General features: G+C 37.8%; 2 protein-coding genes across 2 annotated transcripts in view; both read left to right on the top strand.

Annotated features, from left to right (window-relative positions):
• The window catches only part of LOC128617737 (mucin-2-like), a 19556-nt gene extending 6007 nt beyond the window's left edge, over positions 1 to 13549 (top strand). The window contains exons 14-29 of the mRNA XM_053640915.1: positions 11 to 105; positions 196 to 322; positions 1493 to 1748; positions 1844 to 1896; positions 2059 to 2159; positions 3143 to 3294; positions 3558 to 3696; positions 3914 to 4018; positions 4485 to 4655; positions 4773 to 5009; positions 5130 to 5286; positions 5757 to 5882; positions 6133 to 6277; positions 6398 to 6441; positions 7370 to 10359; positions 13502 to 13549. Coding sequence (XP_053496890.1) covers positions 11 to 105; positions 196 to 322; positions 1493 to 1748; positions 1844 to 1896; positions 2059 to 2159; positions 3143 to 3294; positions 3558 to 3696; positions 3914 to 4018; positions 4485 to 4655; positions 4773 to 5009; positions 5130 to 5286; positions 5757 to 5882; positions 6133 to 6277; positions 6398 to 6441; positions 7370 to 10359; positions 13502 to 13549 — 4946 coding nt within the window. The remainder of the gene's footprint in view (positions 1 to 10; positions 106 to 195; positions 323 to 1492; positions 1749 to 1843; positions 1897 to 2058; positions 2160 to 3142; positions 3295 to 3557; positions 3697 to 3913; positions 4019 to 4484; positions 4656 to 4772; positions 5010 to 5129; positions 5287 to 5756; positions 5883 to 6132; positions 6278 to 6397; positions 6442 to 7369; positions 10360 to 13501) is intronic.
• LOC128617668 (intestinal mucin-like protein) lies at positions 13189 to 22691 on the top strand. Its single transcript, XM_053640789.1, has 19 exons — positions 13189 to 13324; positions 13502 to 13692; positions 14302 to 14476; positions 14728 to 14975; positions 15135 to 15318; positions 15546 to 15735; positions 16037 to 16212; positions 16410 to 16479; positions 16756 to 16856; positions 17555 to 17586; positions 17983 to 18157; positions 18440 to 18544; positions 18651 to 18691; positions 18812 to 18934; positions 20061 to 20159; positions 20360 to 20488; positions 20897 to 20936; positions 21051 to 21174; positions 22194 to 22691. Exons 2-19 carry the CDS (start codon positions 13552 to 13554, stop codon positions 22411 to 22413), a joined length of 2373 nt encoding a protein of 790 aa, XP_053496764.1. The 5' UTR covers positions 13189 to 13324; positions 13502 to 13551; the 3' UTR covers positions 22414 to 22691.

Here is a 22691-nt window from a genome sequence, read left to right as displayed (position 1 = left end):
CGATCTTTAGAGAGCTATGCAGAGCACTGGTGCTCCAAACTGAAGGAGAAGGAAAATGTGTTTGCCAAATGCCATTCTACTGTTAACCCTGAAAACTACTACAAGGTAACCTGAGCATTTTGGAACACTTTGCATTAACCGGACAACCTTAAAAAAAACATTTCAGTGCAAAACATTGTCTTTGACCATATACAGAGGTGTAAATACTCAAGCTGCATTTGTGAGAAGAGCGAAGACTGCTTGTGTGCTGTTTTCTCCTCCTACGTTCGGGCATGCGCAGCAAAGGGGGTGTTCCTGCAAAGCTGGAGAGACACAGTGTGTGGTAGGAATCAACCTCTTTTATCAGTGTGTGCTAGCATGACAAAATATATGTCAAATATTGTTCAATAAGAGATGAAGCAGGAACAAAATGTAGTACTGTATTAACCCCTAAGAAACTACTATTAACTGCTAATGAATACTGGGTAATTACTCAGAAAGTAATACACAATGTATTACTTTCTGAGTAATACTTTTCAGAAAGTAATCACACAATGGTTTGGTAGTTTGTAATGAACTAGGCAATAATTACATGTCTTGTATATCTTAGTGGTTAGCACGTTTGGCTCGCATCTCCGGGGTTAGTGGTTTTAATCCCACCTCCGCCCTGTGTGTGCCTCCCAATGCTTCGGGGGTTTCCTCTGTGTCCATAGACATGCATTGTAGGCTGATTGGCATTTTCAAATTGTCCGAAGTGTGTGATTATGCCCTGCAATGGGTTGGCACCCCATCCAGGGTGTCCCCCTTGTTGTGCCGTGATTTCCCTGGGATAGACTCAAGGCTCCCCCACGACCCTGTGTAGGATAAGTGATACGGGAAATGGATGGATGGATATACATAAAAGATTAATGGTGTTATGATCACAGGAATGAAGGGACCCAGAAGCAGAACACAGACTCAAGGCGTGAAGGTTAACAGGTTTTATTTAGGAGGTACTCTAGGAGTGTGTGGGAAAGAAGTGGGGTAATTGTGTCAGTAGAGGTTGGGACTGCACTCGAAGCTGGAACGATCTGGCTGTGAGTGGCTGGAGAACTGGGGTTATATACTCCACTGATTGGTGAGCTGATGAAGGACAGGTGTGCTCTATGATTACATCAGGGAGAGGCATGAAGTGGAGCGCTATGCCCAGACACACACGTACAAATACAAACAGAAATGAGAGGGAGGGAAGATCCTGGAAACACGGGGAAGGGGAAAAACAGGGAAACAGGGGGAAGGGGAAACACACGGGAGTCTTGGCCCAGACCATGTCAGATGAAACACAAGAACCTATTCTACTATACGCTAGTGTTTTAGATTGAAAGCTCAATAGATAGGTAGATAGATACCGTATACACACGGTATATATAACGTTTATTAATTGCTAATAGTAGCTATGTGTGAGTTATAGATCAGTATTTTACAGTGTTAGCAAATATTTACCTTATTTTCCTTGTGTCTCTTACAAATACAGAGAAATACACCAAAAGCTGCCCAGATTCCCAGACTTTCACCTACAAGCTTCAGCAATGTCAGCACACATGTGAGTCCCTTAGCTTGGAACGTCAGGGCTGCAGCACTGACTATGTGCCTGTGGATGGGTGCGCCTGTCCAGAGGGGCTCTATGAGAGTGAGAATGGTGTCTGTGTGCCCATGGACAAATGCCCCTGCTATTACAATGGAGCGCACATTAAACCTGGCAAGTCAATCAACATCAACAACGAGCACTGGTAAGTAATTAGCATTCAGTCAGAAACATGACGTGTGTTAAATACATTGCAATTAAAGCAAAATACTTAACACTGTAACGTATGTGTTCTCTTAGTATTTGTACAAATGGAAAGCTTCAGTGCCAGTCCTGGAGGCCTCACAGTAAAGGTTAGTAAATTTACCTTTACGCAACAATAAGTTGACAGAAATGAAATGAACACATTCCTACAGAGTTCTTTTTCCCCCCGTCAATTTTAAACAGAGCTAATAAAATGCTTTACGAGTACATATAAATTTTGCACACTTCTTAAACCTCTCTGTATCCCACAGAATGTCAGGCTCCAAAGGTCTTCTTTAACTGCAGTACAGCAGGGCCAGATCAGCATGGGTTAGAGTGTGCACAAACATGTGCACAAAAGAATGTTGATTGTGTGAGTATCCTACCGATGACTTCCAATCTGTAGTCACTTACTGCTTTTATCACAGGAGAAACAACACCACAGCTCTGTTTATGACACTGTTCATTTGTAAAACACCCAACTGAACACTGTAATTCCATATTTTGGATCAAATCTATTCATGCATACTAACTGTACACCTGTACCAATATTTATGGCATTTAGTAGACACCCTTATCCAGAGCTATGTACAATTATCTAATTTATATAACTGAGGGTTAAGGGATTCTTCCAATCTGGCCCTCGAGGTTCACTGTCATGCAGAGTTTATCTCCAACCCTAATCAAACACACCTGAACAAGCTAACCAAGGCCTTCAAGATTAGTAGAATATTACAGGCAGGTAAGTTTGGAGGTTGGAGCTAAACCTCACTGTTATCAATATCAAATGTATTAACATTTTAGACCTCATTGACAAGTATAAGCGATTGTTTGTCAATCATAAACACAATTACTGTACAATACTGTTCGTTTTTCTTATTTCTATGCTTATATTATATCTGCTAATTTCTCAAAATGCATGAATAAAGTAGGCTTTTCCCCAGAAAAAACAATTTAAAAAATAAATAAAATAAAAAACAAAAATAAAAAACAGCTGGTGCCAAATACATGCGGTAATCACTCAAAAAAACAACAAAAAAAGAACATTTAAAAACCTCCTAGCAACCAACTTTATAGTTATTGGACCACTTGAGTTGGACTAACCCAGTGAAAAATTCTTTACATACTTGAATATACTATTTATGCACTTAAGTATGCTTAGCTTGCACACTATTTACTTTACTTTTCAAACATTTCATGATTTTATTGAGATGGTAGCAATTCTATTCACATAACACTGCACATATAACACAAACAATTAACCGCTGTCAGCTGACTAAAATCTGGAGAATCACTTACACATGTTCTTTTTCTTAAAAGTGTGGTTTTATCTTTTGATTTTGTGTCTCATTTCAGTATCTCGCAGAATGTGAGTCAGGATGTCAGTGTCCTGAAGGCCTGCTTGATGATGGTCGTGGTCACTGCGTTATGGAGCATCAGTGCCCTTGCAAACATGACAATCACTTTTATCCTTCAGGTTATGAAATCATAAACGGGTGTAACAAATGGTACGTTTGTAATGCATTATTCTCCAGGTGTTAAAATGTTGGGTATACTATTTCAATATTAAAACGAGTGCAAATAAGCTACAGCAAATGTCTGTATTGTGTAAATGTACAACCCCAGCATGAGTCTGCTTTATAGTACTTTTATTTGTATTATTGTAAATTGTAACATTTTGTCAATTGTACTAAATGTTTCAGTAATGGTTAGTGATGAATTATTATGACAATAATAATCAATCTAAATTGTCTGTTTCATAATTTCCTAGCACATGTACATATGGCAAGTGGGATTGTAACAAGGATAAATGCTCTGGAACTTGTGCCATCTATGGCAGTGGACATTACAACACTTTCGATAAGACAAGATTTAGTTTTAGTGGAGACTGCAGTTACATAGCTGTCCAGGTATCTATTGTTTCACTTTGTTTGCCAAATTTCTTTTACTACTTTCAGTATTTTGTTAACAGTCTGATACATTGATTAGAAATGCTAATCATAGGGGAATATCCCTACTGTGTCATAGCCATTTAATCTATTCAGCATGCATGAATACCCTGATGTCATATGGAAACCATATGGACTCTTTTGTTTTCTAATAATACTCATTTCCACTGCTTTAAAGGACAAGTGTGGAAATAAGACGGGGACATTTCATGTGATCACAGAGAACGTACCATGTGGGACAACAGGGACCACTTGTTCCAAAGCTGTTCGAATTGCATTGGGCGTAAGAACATCTTATTAATCAATTATAGTTTATACAGTACTGTGCAAAAGTCTTAGGCACCCATGTTTTTAATACACATTTTCCTCTAAATGTTAATTTTATGATCTGTGCATTATTGCCCATTGCGCAATACAATTCAATGTTGCAGATGGATGTTTGTATGTAAGTAAAGAAAGCAAGATATATATATTTTAAAAACACTTTTCAGACAAAAAACATAATGTAAAAAAATTCTGCAAGATGCTTAACCCCCCCCCCCCCCATAGTATTAAGTACTATGCAGAAATGTTTAATTTGATCATTTCTGAAGGCATCTTTGCTTTACAGTATTTCTTTGAAATAGAAGGAAAAAATACTGAAGAAGAAATGAAAAAAAGAGAAGAAATTAATAAAAATAATACAAGACTGAACAGTGTAATATGTGCTGTACTTACACTATGCTTTGTTTTGTTGTCCATCTCAACAGGAAACAAAGCTGGAGTTGAGAGATGGTGAAATTACAGATTATGGGGCTACAACTGGTAATTTCAATGTGAAAAATGTGGGTCTTTACCTGGTCATACAGACTGACATTGGCCTAACAGTGTTGTGGGACAAGAAAATGACAGTCCACATCATTCTTCAACCCCAGCATATGGTGAGTCAAAAATACTGAACCAAACTGAATTGTTTGCTTTTAATTCACATATCACGTATCAACCCATGTTATTCTTATCACCATTTATAAGGCTGGGTATACCTAATTGCTTTCCAGGGAGAGGTTTGCGGATTGTGCGGAAACTACAATGGAAATGGCATGGATGACTTCACCACTCAAGGCTTGCATGTTTCCGATGTTCTAGAGTTTGCAAACAGCTGGAAAGTACGAAGCGAGTGCCCAGATGCTAAACCAGACTTTGATACATGTTTGAAAACGCCTAACCGCCACACTTGGGCAGAAATGCAATGCAGCATCATTAAATCTGACACTTTCAAAGAGTGCCACAGTAAGGTACAGTCAAGCGAAGCTTATCTTTGCAAAGCCATTATTTAAATCACATCATTTTAAATGGGACAAGTTGTGGAGACATAGATATCATGTAGACATTTCTTTGAATATATGTATGTGCAGGTGGAGTTGACCCCCTATTTTGAAAGCTGTGTAAAAGACTCATGTGCATGTGACACTGGTGGGGACTGCGAGTGTTTCTGCACTGCTGTGGCAGCTTATGCACATGCCTGTAATGGAGCAGGAGTCTGTGTGGACTGGAGAACCCCACAGATCTGTCGTAAGCCTCCTCTCTTCTATAATATCCAATGCCTAGGTATCCAGTAATGGATGTCATATTTATAATTGACTGCTATTAGTGATTGAATACCATATACTGAAAGGTACATTTTAAGTAGTGTTCATACAATTGTATTTACTTTAATACAAAATGTATTTACTCCGCACATAATTTAAAAAAAAAGAAAAAACATTAAAGAAAAGAATAACGATAGAGATAAAGAAATAATACTTTGCAGTGTTTCGAAACATAGTCCTAAACATAAACCGAAAACACTCGATTACTGTATATCACACAATGGAATATAACTGAGACAGTTATATTTTATAAACGTGTCAATCAGAATCAAGAGAGGTATACCATAAATCCATGGCACTACACAACATAGTTAAGTTTTACACAGATTAAGCTTTACAAAATCCTTATTGGGATGCTAAACTGATTTGTGTGTGTAACTTTCCCCCAAAAAGCTGTGTACTGTGACTACTACAATCACTATAATGAATGCGTATGGCACTACAGTGCCTGTCACACATGCTACAAAACCTGCGAAAACCCTGACGGCAGCTGCACCAACCCTTTAACTAACATGGAGGGTGAGTCGAGATACAATCCTGATTGATTAGCTGTACTCTGTCTGTATGATTTGCTTTTAAAACAGTAATGCTCTGTACCAATTCCAACGTAAATCCTAAGCTCCTGCATACTTGTGTTTTTCCCCTGCTCTAACCTGACTCAAAAAGATCAAGGCCATATCACACAAATGGCACGATTATGAGCAAAATAGTTTGTATTAAGCAAGGAGAAAGCAGTATACACTATGCTGAAAGTTGTTCTTTTATATAGGATGTTATCCCAAATGTCCTGAGGACAAGCCTTACTTTGATGAGAAGAATAAGATTTGTATTGATATATGTGATGGATGCATCATCAATGGAAAGTATTATCATCCTTGGGAGCAAATACCATCTGAAATACCATGCTATTCACGGTATGATCAAGCACTGCTTCTATATATACATTTAACTTCTATATATACATTTAACACTGTATAAAAATTCATCTATGACTGAATCTATATAAATTGTATATCCTTGTAATTTTTTTCCAGTTACTGTGATGATAATGGAAAGGAAATATATGTTCCCATAACTGGTAAGCACATATAATAAAATATACACTACTGGTCAAAAGTTTAGACACACACATTCTTTATTTTTATTTTATTTTTCCACATTTTAGAATAATAATAAAGTCATCAAAACTTTGGAATAATGTAGATGGGATGTATGGGAATTATGTTGTGATAAAAATCCAAAATAAATCTAAGTAATTTAATATTTTAGCATCTTCAATGTGGACCCCCTTTTTGTCTAGAATTTCCAGAAATGTACTCTTTGCATTTTCTCGACCGCTTTCTTGATTAATTTCCCTGAGATGCTTTTTAAAGGAGTTCACACCTACACTGGACTCTTACCGGCTGCTTTTTGGAATATTTCGCTCTGAGTCCTCCATTTAAAAAAAAAATAATTTTTTTGGTAAATAAAATTTTATTTTCTATTGAAAGAAATGAATATGTTCACTACAGTGAAATTATATTTTTTTCCCCACATATCCTAGCTTGTTAGAGAGCTAGGGCCAGAGCATAGTGTCAGCCATGATATGACTCCTACTTCCTCCTGAGTCACCACTGCTTGATTTATGCTACTTTAAGTCACTTACAATTAGCATACTAAATAACTGAGTCAACATGCATCTCAAAGCTCTCAGAACTGATATCTAACAGCTAACTTTAGATATTGTCTGTAGGTTTCTATTATTTCATTACAGAATGTAATTTCTATTTTGTTGTACCAATTGTCTCATTCTGGTGCAATCTGAGTTTTGTAGAGTAACTAATGCATGCACCAAAGTCATGAAAAATTTCTTGAAATGCTGCATGCAAAAGTATCGGGTGCACCCAAGAAAATAGGACACACATAGTTATTCAATGCCCTAACTTAATGAATATAAAATTAGTTTATTAAGTTTACTCTTATATCATCAGTGATAATACTTAATAAATGCACTTTGTCTCTTAAAGGGTGCTGCAGTTACAATGGAACACAATATAATGAGTCTGATGTCATATACAATGTAACGGACAACATGGGAACATGTTACTATGCTATATGCAAAAATAGCACTGTTATCAATGGCAGCTATCCCTGCCCCACACCACTACCATCAACGACAACCGAAAGCACCACCCAGAGCACAACAGGGCCCTCTACTACTACACACACTACCCATATATCAACCACAACCCATACAGAAACCTCTACATCAACGCAAACTTCAACTTTAACACCTAGCATTGAAACAAGTACCCAACCAACAACTACTCCAGTGGAGACAACAACTACAGTCACTACACCATGCACTCCTAAATGTGATTGGTCTGGCTGGATTAACGTGGATAACCCAAAAACAGGAGGGGGAAATGATTTTGAGACATATGAAAATATCACTAAGAGTGGAAAGGAAATATGTGAACATCCAGAAGACATACAGTGTAGATGTTTACAAAGGCCTGATATGTCTCTGGAAGAATTTGTACAAGAAACAGGTCAGGTTGTTCAGTGTGATGTTTCATTTGGTTTAAAATGTGAAAAGGGGAAACAGACAGCAAGGCCATACAAATGTTTTGATTATGAAATTAGAGTACTCTGTTGTGAATGTATTTCTACACCAACAACAACACCAACAACAGTGGGGCCAACAACTACAACTCCTGTATCAAGTACAATAACTGAAAGTAGCACAACAACTAAAACTGGGCCAACACCTACCAGTGGAACAACTACCAAACCAACAACTACTCCAGTAGTTACAACTGAATCAAGCACATCTCAGACAACAACAGTAATTATTACAGGGACAACGTCTAGTGTAATTAGTACCCCTCAAATCACTGAAAGTACAACTGAATCAACAACTGCTAAAACAACTACCCAGCCAACAACTACTCCAGTGGCACCAACAACTACTCCAGTGGTGCCAACAACTACAACTCCTGTATCAAGTACAACAGCTGAAAGTAGCACAACAACTAAAACTGGGACAACATCTCCCACTGGAACAACTACCCAACCAACAACTACTACAGTGGTGCCAACAACTACAACTCATGTATTAAGTACAACAACTGAAGGAAACACAACAATTCAAACTGAGTCAATACCTACCAGTGGAACAACTACCAAACCAACAGCTACTCCAGTAGTTACAACTGAATCAAGCACATCTCAGACAACAACAGTAATTATTACAGGGACAACGTCTAGTGTAATTAGTACCCCTCAAATCACTGAAAGTACAACTGAATCAACAACTGCTAAAACAACTACCCAGCCAACAACTACTCCAGTGGCACCAACAACTACTCCAGTGGTGCCAACAACTACAACTCCTGTATCAAGTACAACAGCTGAAAGTAGCACAACAACTAAAACTGGGACAACATCTCCCACTGGAACAACTACCCAACCAACAACTACTACAGTGGTGCCAACAACTACAACTCATGTATTAAGTACAACAACTGAAGGAAACACAACAATTCAAACTGAGTCAATACCTACCAGTGGAACAACTACCAAACCAACAGCTACTCCAGTAGTTACAACTGAATCAAGCACATCTCAGACAACAACAGTAATTATTACAGGGACAACGTCTAGTGTAATTAGTACCCCTCAAATCACTGAAAGTACAACTGAATCAACAACTGCTAAAACAACTACCCAGCCAACAACTACTCCAGTGGCACCAACAACTACTCCAGTGGTGCCAACAACTACAACTCCTGTATCAAGTACAACAGCTGAAAGTAGCACAACAACTAAAACTGGGACAACATCTCCCACTGGAACAACTACCCAACCAACAACTACTACAGTGGTGCCAACAACTACAACTCATGTATTAAGTACAACAACTGAAGGAAACACAACAATTCAAACTGAGTCAATACCTACCAGTGGAACAACTACCAAACCAACAGCTACTCCAGTAGTTACAACTGAATCAAGCACATCTCAGACAACAACAGTAATTATTACAGGGACAACGTCTAGTGTAATTAGTACCCCTCAAATCACTGAAAGTACAACTGAATCAACAACTGCTAAAACAACTACCCAACCAACAACTACTCCAGTGGTACCAACAACTACTCCAGTGGTGCCAACAACTACAACTCATGTATTAAGTACAACAACTGAAGGAAACACAACATTTCAAACTGAGTCAGCACCTACCACTGGAACGACTACCCAACCAACAACTACTCCAGTGGAGACAACAATTACAGTCACTACACCATGCACTCCTAAATGTGATTGGTCTGGCTGGATTAACGTGGATAACCCAAAAACAGGAGGGGGAAATGATTTTGAGACATATGAAAATATCACTAAGAGTGGAAAGGAAATATGTGAACATCCAGAAGACATACAGTGTAGATGTTTACAAAGGCCTGATATGTCTCTGGAAGAATTTGTACAAGAAACAGGTCAGGTTGTTCAGTGTGATGTTTCATTTGGTTTAAAATGTGAAAAGGGGAAACAGACAGCAAGGCCATACAAATGTTTTGATTATGAAATTAGAGTACTCTGTTGTGAATGTATTTCTACACCAACAACAACACCAACAACAGTGGGGCCAACAACTACAACTCCTGTATCAAGTACAATAACTGAAAGTAGCACAACAACTAAAACTGGGCCAACATCTACCACTGGAACAACTACCCAACCAACAACTACTACAGTGGTGCCAACAACTACAACTCCTTTATCAAGTACAACAGCTGAAAGTAGCACAACAATTCAAACTGAGTCAACATCTACCAGTGGAACAACTACCAAACCAACAACTACTCCAGTAGGTTCAACTGAATCAAGCATATCTCAGACAACAACAGTAATTATTACAGGGACAACGTCTAGTGTAATTAGTACCCCTCAAATCACTGAAAGTACAACTGAATCAACAACTGCTAAAACAACTACCCAACCAACAACTACTCCAGTGGGGCCAACAACTACAACTCCTTTATCAAGTACAACAGCTGAAAGTAGCACAACAACTAAAACTGGGACAACATCTCCCACTGGAACAACTACCCAACCAACAACTACTACAGTGGTGCCAACAACTACAACTCCTTTATCAAGTACAACAGCTGAAAGTAGCACAACAATTCAAACTGAGTCAACATCTACCAGTGGAACAACTACCAAACCAACAACTACTCCAGTAGGTTCAACTGAATCAAGCATATCTCAGACAACAACAGTAATTATTACAGGGACAACGTCTAGTGTAATTAGTACCCCTCAAATCACTGAAAGTACAACTGAATCAACAACTGCTAAAACAACTACCCAACCAACAACTACTCCAGTGGGGCCAACAACTACAACTCCTTTATCAAGTACAACAGCTGAAAGTAGCACAACAACTAAAACTGGGACAACATCTCCCACTGGAACAACTACCCAACCAACAACTACTACAGTGGTGCCAACAACTACAACTCCTTTATCAAGTACAACAGCTGAAAGTAGCACAACAATTCAAACTGAGTCAACATCTACCAGTGGAACAACTACCAAACCAACAACTACTCCAGTAGGTTCAACTGAATCAAGCATATCTCAGACAACAACAGTAATTATTACAGGGACAACGTCTAGTGTAATTAGTACCCCTCAAATCACTGAAAGTACAACTGAATCAACAACTGCTAAAACAACTACCCAACCAACAACTACTCCAGTGGGGCCAACAACTACAACTCCTTTATCAAGTACAACAGCTGAAAGTAGCACAACAACTAAAACTGGGACAACATCTCCCACTGGAACAACTACCCAACCAACAACTACTACAGTGGTGCCAACAACTACAACTCATGTATTAAGTACAACAACTGAAGGAAACACAACAATTCAAACTGAGTCAATACCTACCAGTGGAACAACTACCAAACCAACAACTACTCCAGTAGTTACAACTGAATCAAGCACATCTCAGACAACAATAGTAATTATTACAGGGACAACGTCTAGTGTAAATAGTACCCCTCAAATCGTTGAAACTACAACTGAATCAACAACTGCTAAAACAACTACCCAACCAACAACTACTCCAGTGGTACCAACAACTACTCCAGTGGTGCCAAGAACTACAACTCCTGTATCAAGTTCAATAACTGAAAGTAGCACAACAACTAAAACTGGGCCAACATCTACCACTGGAACAACTACCCAACCAACAACTACTACAGTGGTGCCAACAACTACAACTCCTTTATCAAGTACAACAGCTGAAAGTAGCACAACAACTAAAACTGGGACAACATCTACCACTGGAACAACTACCCAACCAACAACTACTACAGTGGGGCCAACAAGTACAACAACTGAAGGTAGCACAACAATTCAAACTGGGCCAACATCTACCACTGGAACAACTACCCAACCAACAACTACTGCAGTGGGGTCAACACCTACAACTCCTTTATCAAGTACAACAACTGAAAGTAGCACAACAACTAAAATTGAGCCAACATCTACCACTGGAACAACTACCCAACCAACAACAACTACAGTGGTGCCAACAACTACAACTCCTGTATCAAGTACAACAACTGAAAGTAGCACAACAACTAAAATTGAGCCAACATCTACCACTGGAACAACTACCCAACCAACAACTACTACAGTGGTGCCAACAACTACAACTCCTGTATCAAGTACAACAACTGAAAGTAGCACAACAACTAAAATTGAGCCAACATCTACCACTGGAACAACTACCCAACCAACAACTACTGCAGTGGGGTCAACAACTACAACTCAGGTATCAAGTACAACAACTGAAGGAAGCACAACAATTCAAACTGGGTCAACATCTACCACTGGAACAACTACCAAACCAACAACTACTCCAGTAGTTACAACTGAATCAAGCACATCTCAGACAACAACAGTAATTATTACAGGGACAACGTCTAGTGTAATTAGTACCCCTCAAATCACTGAAAGTACAACTGAATCAACAACTGCTAAAACAACTACCCAACCAACAACTACTCCAGTGGTACCAACAACTACTCCAGTGGTGCCAACAACTACAACTCCTGTATCAAGTACAATAACTGAAAGTAGCACAACAACTAAAACTGGGCCAACATCTACCACTGGAACAACTACCCAACCAACAACTACTACAGTGGGGCGAACAACTACAACTCCAAAATCAAGTACAACAACTGAAGGAAGGACAACAATTCAAACTGGGTCAACATCTACCACTGGAACAACTACCCAACCAACAACTACTACAGTGGGGCCAACAAGTACAACAACTGAAGGTAGCACAACAATTCAAACTGGGCCAACATCTACCACTGGAACAACTACCCAACCAACAACTACTGCAGTGGGGTCAACAACTACAACTCCTGTATCAAGTACAACAATTGAAAGTAGCACAACAACTAAAATTTCGTCAACATCTACCACTGGAACAACTACCCAACCAACAACTATTACAGTGGGGCCAACAACTACAACTCCTTTATCAAGTACAACAACTGAAAGTAGCACAACAACTAAAATTGGGCCAACATCTACCACTGGAACAAATACCCAACCAACAACTACTACAGTGGTGCCAACAACTACAACTCCTGTATCAAGTACAACAACTGAAAGTAGCACAACAACTAAAATTGAGCCAACATCTACCACTGGAACAACTACCCAACCAACAACTACTGCAGTGGGGTCAACAACTACAACTCAGGTATCAAGTACAACAACTGAAGGAAGCACAACAATTCAAACTGGGTCAACATCTACCACTGGAACAACTACCAAACCAACAACTACTCCAGTAGTTACATCTGGATCAACTACAACATCAGTTGTCCTTACCCCAACCACAGAGTGTTTCTGCATAATAAATGGAACACATTATAGACCAGGTTGGAGATTTTTACTATTTATTTCTACCGTTCAAAAGCTTGTAAAGTATCAGAATGTAGTTTATCATGTAAAGCAATGTTTGTATTAATCAATTTTGTTTTCTTTTTTAAAATGAGCCTTACATGATTATTTTATGACATTTACCTCTTTTTCTCTTTTAATCTTTATTTTTATAGGTGCAACGATATTTGAAAATAAGCACATTGGCTCAGGTATATGTTTGACCATGATCTGTAATGATAGTTGTGTAATACACAACACAACAGGAGTATGCCCAACAACAAAACCTCCAGTGACGCCAACAACAAAACCTCCAGTGACAACAACAAAACTTCCAGGGAAAATTTGCGAAGAATGGGGAGTAACTGTAAGTATAACACAGTGGCACACATACTGTAAATAATGTAGTGCATGATAAAGCCTTTTTAATTCACACTGATTGGATACCTCTCACAGATTTATTTCCTTGAATGTTTTTAATTACATACAGTAACTGAGCCTATTTGGCTGAATTTGGCAGTATGTTTTTAATGGTGTTTAAAGGTCAGATTAAAATGGCAAGTACAATTTGTACCCTCACACTCAAAAAGAAGAAAACTTGCCAGACATTTCAACAATAGAAGTGTTAGACTTGGTTTGTATCTTTAACCAACTGTAATGGCACTGGATATTTGGGTAAAAAAAAACAAACCAAAGGTTGTAAAATAACTCAGAAAAAGTTAAATAATAACAACTGTAGTAATGTATTTTGAGATCATTAGATTTTACAAAGGTCTGGATGGAAAGTATATTTTTTTTAATTTTTTTTATTTTATTTTTAATTTAGACTAAATGAAAATTAAACATTCATTCAACTGAGAATGCCAGTTACATTTATAATATTTTGTGAATATTTACATATCAATGTAACTAAACTAATATGTTGTTTGATGATGCATAGACCACTGTTAAAATATGCTATATTTTCTGATGATAGGAAAACGAGACATTTACGATCTGTAACTGCACAATGGCCAGGTGCATTGAAAACAATACGATTGAGATTATCCCATATGAATGTAAACCTCTTGAAAACATCACTTGTTCAAATGGCAAAAAACCTGTGGAGGTGTATGATGAGTACTACTGCTGTAAAGAACGTGCTTGTGACTGTGAGTGAATTGCATGCACCCATCTAAAGTCCAAACACATGAATAATACACATATTAGTGAAATATTTCAAATTTATTCATACACTTTGCTTCCAAATTTAGATCATTATCTGAATGTTGACTAAATAAGGCCAGTGTCAAACCCCTTGCGTCCAATAATTTTTTTTTTATCAAATAAATGAAAATGTACTATTTGAAATTTAAATATACTGCAGGAAATACAAGCAATAAAATCACTTTCTCTATTTCAGGCTTTTGTGAAGGCTGGGGTGATCCTCACTATATAACATTTGATGGACTGTTCTATAGTCATCAAGGAGCATGCACGTATGTTTTAATGGAAGAAATCAGGCCTAAACACCACTTGACAATTTACATTGATAATGTCAATTGTGACCCCGAAGAGTCTGTGTCCTGCCCGAGATCTATCATTGTGTCCTACAACAATCTAATGATCACACTGAAAAACCACGACCTTATAGGAGCTGCCAAGCTGGAGGTGAGATTTAACACCAGAACATCTACACAAAAGTATATTATTGATTTTCTTACAGTCAAGAATAAGGAAATTATTTTCTGGAGTTTGGAATTGAATTGGTTATGCTAAGCAAGGTAACTGCTTAATTGTGGTTCATTTGTCCTACTTTTATCAATGCAGGCTTTATTAGAGCAGTCTGCTCTGACATTACCATTTACTAGAAATGGTGTGACCGTGGTGACCTCAGGGTTGAACTTAATCCTAAGGATTCCACGTCTGGGGGTTGTTGTGATGTTTGGAGTCACTGGTTTCAGTGTTGAACTGCCATTCCAGCATTTTGGGAACAACACTCAAGGACACTGTGGTATGGAAATATAATTGCAACTATTTTATAATAAAATGTTTAAAAAGTTTAACTAAATGAAAAACTTATATCAAGAGATATATACTTATCTATTTACATTAAGCCTGGCATTAATAGCCATTCATGATTATTTTATTATGTTGTTAAACATCATGTCAAATTATTACATAATTGCACAATATATGCATTATGGCAATGTCTAAATCTTGTACTTTTAATTCTCTCAGGTACCTGCAACAACATCAAGGAAGATGACTGCATGCTACCAGGTGGAAAACTTGTAGATAGCTGTGCAGTAATGGCAGACTACTGGCAAGCTAAAGACCTGAACATAAACACAGAATGCAAACAACCACCAACAGAGAGGCCAGTAAAGCCATGTCCAATCAACACAGTGTGTGAGCTTATGAAGAGCGAGTGAGTATTATATCCATTGTTCACTTTGCTAGGTTTCACTTTAAAAAATGAACACACTTTTTTCTTTGTAAACTAAGTACAACTAAGTAAGAGGTGAAAATCATCTAATTTCTGATCAATTCAATTCTGTTTGCATTGATACCTGTTTACAACTTACCACAAGAGTCTAATACCTGGCATTGGACAAATCCAGGATCGTTATCAATTGATATATCCTACTGCTCATTTTGTTAGCAGCAGAACTGCAGTCTTTCACACAGCATATGCAACTTTTTTACAAGTTTGACTCACTTTCTTCCAGAGTGTTTAGCGAGTGTCATCCCCACGTCTCCCCTGAAAACTTCTTAACTGGCTGCCAGTTTGACAGTTGTCATATGACCAACCCAGCTGTAGTCTGCACCAGTCTTTGGACCTATGCAAGAGTTTGCTCAGAGTATGGTATCTGCATAAACTGGAGGAACCACACTGATCTATGCGGTAAGCCAACTGACCATATGCAGCAGGCCATTTTATGAACATGCATCAGCCCAATCTCATGAAAACATAGTGACAGAACACAAAATGCAAGTGAAAAAATAACAAGTATAAAATTTGTATTGTAAGATAATGTATTGATGCGCTCGAGGAGCTTGTTTGTCCATAACAAGATGTTATGTTGAATGTTAATTCCTCAGCTCCCGATTGTCCAGCAGACAAAGTGTACCAAGCCTGTGGACCTCCTGACCCTCCAACCTGCAAAGACACGTGTGCATTTATATCTAATTCATTTTTCATTACTAATCACTAATAAATGTGTGTTTTACCACAATATACAGTACTAACCAATATACATATATCATCTAACTCATTGTACCTGAAGTGGCTGTGTATGTCACTAAGGACTTGTGATAAAGGTGGCTGATATGTGAATTCAGTCTGCATTTATATTCCTAATGTCAATGGGAGCACAACTATTAGGATGCATTCAGATAATGATGTAATTTCTGAAGGTTAAGTGTCTTTAATTATTTTTATTAAAAGGCCTGGAGACAATATTCTGAACATGACTACTGAGGGTTGTTTCTGTCCTGATGGCACGCGGCTCTTCAGTAAGGAGTCAGACGTGTGTGTTGACAAATGTGGTAAGTAATTAGTCTGTCTCTATAACCTGATCGCATGAGATAAGTATAGATTCACCTTCAGAGAAGGCAGATAATTTTCATGAGAGCACAGGTTTCAGTAGGTTTAGTTATTTTGTTAAAAAAAATCCATTTACAACCAAGTCTAAATTTCCTGGCGGAGGCTACACTGTATTGTACAGTGGGTTTGGCTGCTGTTCCATGTATGCAGTGTCCATTTTTCATTCGGATGCTGTTTATGACCAAATATTTAGATTTTGGTCTCATCTGACCTTAAGATAAAACTGTAATTGTAGTTTCAAGTTCAGTTAATATTCATTTTGTGGGTTTCACAGAGGAAGGGCTTTGTCTGTACAACCTTCTCAAATAGCTTGGTATTATGGTGGCCACATCTGATAATCAATTTTGTAACTTGGAAAAACCTTTTTAAACGAATAATTGATATATTTCTTTAACTGAAATGATTATTTCTATTGGATAAACAGCATAATAATACAATCCAGACACAGCATGCTGCCTAAAGGTCACGTTCAAGGATAAAACAAATATCACAGTTCTACCATCTGGACTGTAAATATGTTAAATTAATTGTGAAGTTATGCCATGGTCAATTAAGTAGTAGTAGTAGTAGTAGTAGTAGCAGTAGTAGTAGTAATATAGTAATATCTGCCCCAATGTTTGATATCTCTCTGTCTTTGTAGGATGCTTGGACCCCTCTGGTCAAGGACGAGAGGTAAGTTCAGGTCCTTCTTGCTTAGGAAGTTAGTTAAAGCCACAACCCTTTCCATTTGTAACAACTATTCAGTAACACTGATTGATACTTTACCATGCATTATATATATTTTTTTTACATATTATCCTACTTGTTATGTCGTCATCATCAACTGGCCTATTGGTACTCTTGGTGTCTATCATCAAAATGTGTTCTCCTTGTTAGCCCAGGTCATTAGCCAAGCAAGGCATGAAGGCCATGACAACTACTAGAATTAATATATATGGGTAATTCTGCCTGGATGAATGGATGACCTCAAGAAGATATGGACATATAAGATTTAGGATAGTGTACTATCCACTGTACATCTGTAGAACCAAATAATACATTAACGTTGTCTGTGATTTTAAATGGCAGTTTGGAGAAAAGTTCCAGTATGGTTGCCAGGATTGTGTCTGTGATAAGGCATCTGCATCCATCAAGTGTAAACCAAGGCAGTGTTCAAACAACCAAGTGACTTGCAGCGAGCCAGGATTTATTGTGGTCAATGCGACAGATCCGTCAGATGCCTGTTGCACTATTCTTACCTGCCGTAAGATAGCGTCATTATTTTTGTTGTTGTTGTTGTTGCTTAATGTTTGCTTGCGATTCTTCTGTTGTATTATTGTTTGTTCTATCAAACACAGAAATCTTACATGCTTTTGGAGAATGAAATTCATTATGTAGTGTTTGTACGTAGACATGAGTCATAATGTAAGGGTTAGTTCTTCTTGTTTTGGTGAATTCTACTGCTGTCATTCACTGAAACCAGCAACATGGTATAGTGTAAATCCGTGTCTTACATTACTCCATGACTTTCTTGCACTTATTTCAGGCTGTGAGAGCAGCACCTGTCCCAGTGTAAAGAATTGGTGTACAATCGGCTTCGCTCCTGTAGCCAAAGTGCCTGAAGGGAAATGCTGCCCTGAATTCACATGCGGTATTAACACTAATGACAAATATGAATATCATTCAGCATCTCACACCATAATATCATAAATGTTTTTTGTAATATCTATTTACAATTACATGGTTTGTTCTCGCAGAGCCAAAGAATGTCTGTGTACATAAAGGACTGGAGTACGAGGTAACTGAGAAAGATTACAGCATTGCTAAAAAGTCACACACAAACTATGTGTTGCATGTATTGTAGCTATAACAACCATGTCCTCTATGAATAATTACATATTAAAACTCTCCATTCCAGCCTGGTACTTCAATCCCTGTGGTTGACTGCCAGAATTGTAGCTGCACCCATGATTTGGATCCGAATACACAACTGCGTAAGGTCCGCTGTGGCCTAGTGATGTGCAATGAGAAGTGTAAACCAGTAAGTTTTGGTTAACTTTCTCCCACAGTCCATATACCAATTTGAACAAATGTGTTACTTCATTGATAAACTCTACGTGTACATGTTATAACTTTAATGAGCTGCAGAACAATATCTGTTTTGGGAATTTATGCCTGGTCAGCAATGAAAGGAGTACGATATACAAGGAGGCATTGCGGACAATGCTAATTCAGGGGGTTTAATGCTCAGAGATAACGATCATAAGGTTCTGAGTTTGAATCTTAAGACCTGTAGCAAACCACTGAGGGGTCCTTGGGCAAGTGCCTTAACACTCAGTTGCTTGGATTGTATCCTGCCTCTATAGAAGGTCACTCAGTGTAGAAGAAACTGCAGAATGAATAGATGTAAATGTTGTATTCCATCCCATACAGTATGGCCCATATTTTCATGATCATGTGCGAGAAATAAGTCACAGTGTTATAAATTCTTAATATTACCATGACCATCAGTGCAACTGCAAAAAAATCATCTGCCTAAAACACTTTGTAAAACTCAAACTCACGTTGTGTCTTTTCATGCAGTTTAATGGGGTTCACTCAAATCTGTGTGCGTTCCAGGGCATTGTATTTATATCGATTAATGCCTCATTTCTGTGATGGCAATCAATTTGGCAAGTCTAATATTGAGCTATTTCTGTTAGACACAGCATTATGTGTCTATTAATTCTATTAATGAATCATAATTAATCTATTAATTAATCATTAATCATTGTGTCTGTTAATTCTATTAATTACTAACGTCTCATATGTAGTAATGCATCAACTGATTCATATTTTACATGAGTTCAGTAACTTCTTCATCAAATATTCCTATTTGTCAAACTTCCTGACTGAAGGAAACACTTTTTCTTGAGAGAGCAAAAAGATGGTTTTATCCTATACTGAGAAAGAGAGTACTGTCTAGTTATAGATTGGTCATTTGTACTCAATTTGTTTTTGTTTGCTATTATGCAATTTCCCAATTTGTCTGCGCGGGGAAAAAAGAAATATAAGTGAATGCCAAATATGTCATATTACATTCATATTCGACCTGTAACAAAAAAACAAAACAATCAATGCTCAAACAGTGTAACTGTCACAAACTGATGAATGTTTCTCTCTCTCAGGGATATAAGTATGTGGAATCAAACACTGCTGAATGCTGTGGAAAATGCGTACAGATCAAATGTGTCCTTAACTACAACGGCACAACACACGTCTTGGAGGTAATGTTCAGAGAACTATTGAGGTGTAGGAAATAAATCATATGCAAACATTCTGAAAGTGTAAGTGCAAGTGTACAATTTATGGCTGTTTGTTAGGTCTGTAAAAGCGATACTCTAAAACGAGTACAAATGTGACTTCTAAGTTTTGCTTTTGTCGAGGAGTACTCTGTGAGATTTCATGTGTACTGGTCTGTGTGCAGAGTGGAAAAGAATGGACTCCATTACACAGTCCCTGTGAAACGTTCACCTGCACAAAGACTAATGGAGAATATCTGGTTACTAAGTACAATATCCACTGCCCACCATTCAACCTCAGCGATTGCCAGCCTGTAAGGGTCTCACACACACAAGACTACTAACTTTAAGTACTGGATTGTCGAAGAGATTATGTGCTTGCTTGAATAAAATGAACACATTATATAAAAATGACCAAATACTACAATATATGTTCATTTGTGCATGGATTTGTCCTGAGAATGAGCATGTAATGTTTCTCATAAATTCTCACAAATTCCATATGTAATATAACCGGTTTGAGGTTAGTAATAATAATAAGGACTTTTACTGTCTATTATAGAACATTGTTGTATCATAATGGTCATTGTTGGAATTTATAGTACAGATTAGGAAAAGAAAATTGGGAAGTTAAATATGTTTTTGTATAAGGACTGCTTATGGTTAATTGGTTTTACGATCATACAACAACACAAATGTTCTGGTGTGATCTTTATCTGCAGGGTACTGTGCTGCTTTCTGCTAACCGTTGCTGCAAAGAATGTGAGTAGCACTATACAATTACTGGACAACACCCAATAATTCATCAGCTACAGTGGTTCAAGAAAATTATGGTATTGTGTGTGTGTGTGTGTGTGTGTGTGTGTGCGTTTTCAGGTGTGCCGAAGGACACTGGATGTAAAGTTCAGACCACTTTTGATCACATCATTCACAACAACTGCTGGTCAAAGGTCAAGGTGGAACAAACACACTGTCAGGGACACTGTAACAGCTATAGCAAGTGAGTATATGCTTTCGCTCTCTCTCTCTCTCTCTCTCTCTCTCTCTCTCTCTCTCTTTCTCACACACACACACACATACACACGCAAGTACAGTACACATATATACTTGTAATGTATCTATATATAAGGAATCGGATCACACTATAGGAAAATAAGACATGTCGAGGTGGTGTACAAAGTGAAACATTTTTCTATAACAGCACATCTGAAAAAGTGTTGTTCCACTTATACCAGAGATATTTGCCAGTGATTACAATTTTAATTTATTATTGAACATGTTGTGCATTTTGACAGTTTATAGTTATATATAGTTATATATGTCATATATAGTGGCGCATCCATGAGACGATTTAGTTCCTGTTAACACTTATGTTATAGCAGCTATAAACGCTATGAACAGACATTCCAGTCAGTCAGCTTGTCATTTTACAAAAACACACACACACACACACACACACACACACACAAAGAATAAACTCTTTTGTCTTTAAGACATCCACATACTGGGAAACTTTACAAAGCGCTATGGCTGTTACATAACGCTCAGACCCGTGACTCCTAACAAAAAAATTCACCATATCAACTACACAAGTCCCATACAAGTCCCTGAGCTGTTGCTATAGAAACAGTAACATATTAGAAAGAATGCATTAAAATAAACCTGACGTTCATGTTACAGAGGGAACCTCTGTCCCAGCCATGCAGCTAATACACACCTTCTGACCAATCGGCCCTGCTGAAAAAAAGCATAAAAGAAATCCTAATGGTTTCCACTACAAATACCATTACAAACCAATTAAACCATTACCATTATTTGTCCTTAATGGTATCCACTAGACATAACATGCCACCAATGGAAGACAACAAACTACCAGTAGACTCCGACAGGGACCATTACAGTTTCCATTAAAACCAATACAATTCCCATTATAACCATTACAAATTCTAATGATTTTAGATCAATTCAACCATGCTGTTGTATTTCATATCTATCTGTTTGTCTGTCTGTTTGTTTCAGGTACAGTGATTTGGGCTCTTCAACTTGTAGCTGTTGCCAAGCGAGCCGCACCAGTAACCGTACAGTGAGTCTGGACTGCCAGAATGGACATTCAGTAACCCACACCTACTTCCATGTGGAGGCGTGCAGCTGTGACCAGACTAAATGTCTAAGCAGTGTCCAGGACACACAAACTCACAAAGGACATACTCGCAAGAGACGTAGCTTCAGACAGCCCTAAGGATGTGTTCTGTGACAACAATGTCATAGAAACAACAGTCACAAAGAACCTATACTGCATTTTTCTCTCAGATATTTAGAAAAGATTTCAAGTAGCTTTATCATGATTATTTTCAAAGGCGTCTTTTAAAGGACCAGATTGCCTTGCTTTTAATTCAGAAATACATATAGCTGTTTAAACAAAGTGCAATTTAAGTGCAATTTGTGTTTGCTCACTTGTGATCAATAAGACTATTTAATAAAAAGAAATAGCATATAAAACGCTTATTGTCTGAGAAC

The sequence above is a fragment of the Ictalurus furcatus genome, chromosome 14 (genome assembly GCF_023375685.1).
Source record: "Ictalurus furcatus strain D&B chromosome 14, Billie_1.0, whole genome shotgun sequence".
Classification (NCBI taxonomy): domain Eukaryota; kingdom Metazoa; phylum Chordata; class Actinopteri; order Siluriformes; family Ictaluridae; genus Ictalurus; species Ictalurus furcatus.
The sequence above is the reverse complement of the archived record's forward strand: the minus strand, read 5'-3'. Positions and strand labels throughout refer to the sequence as shown.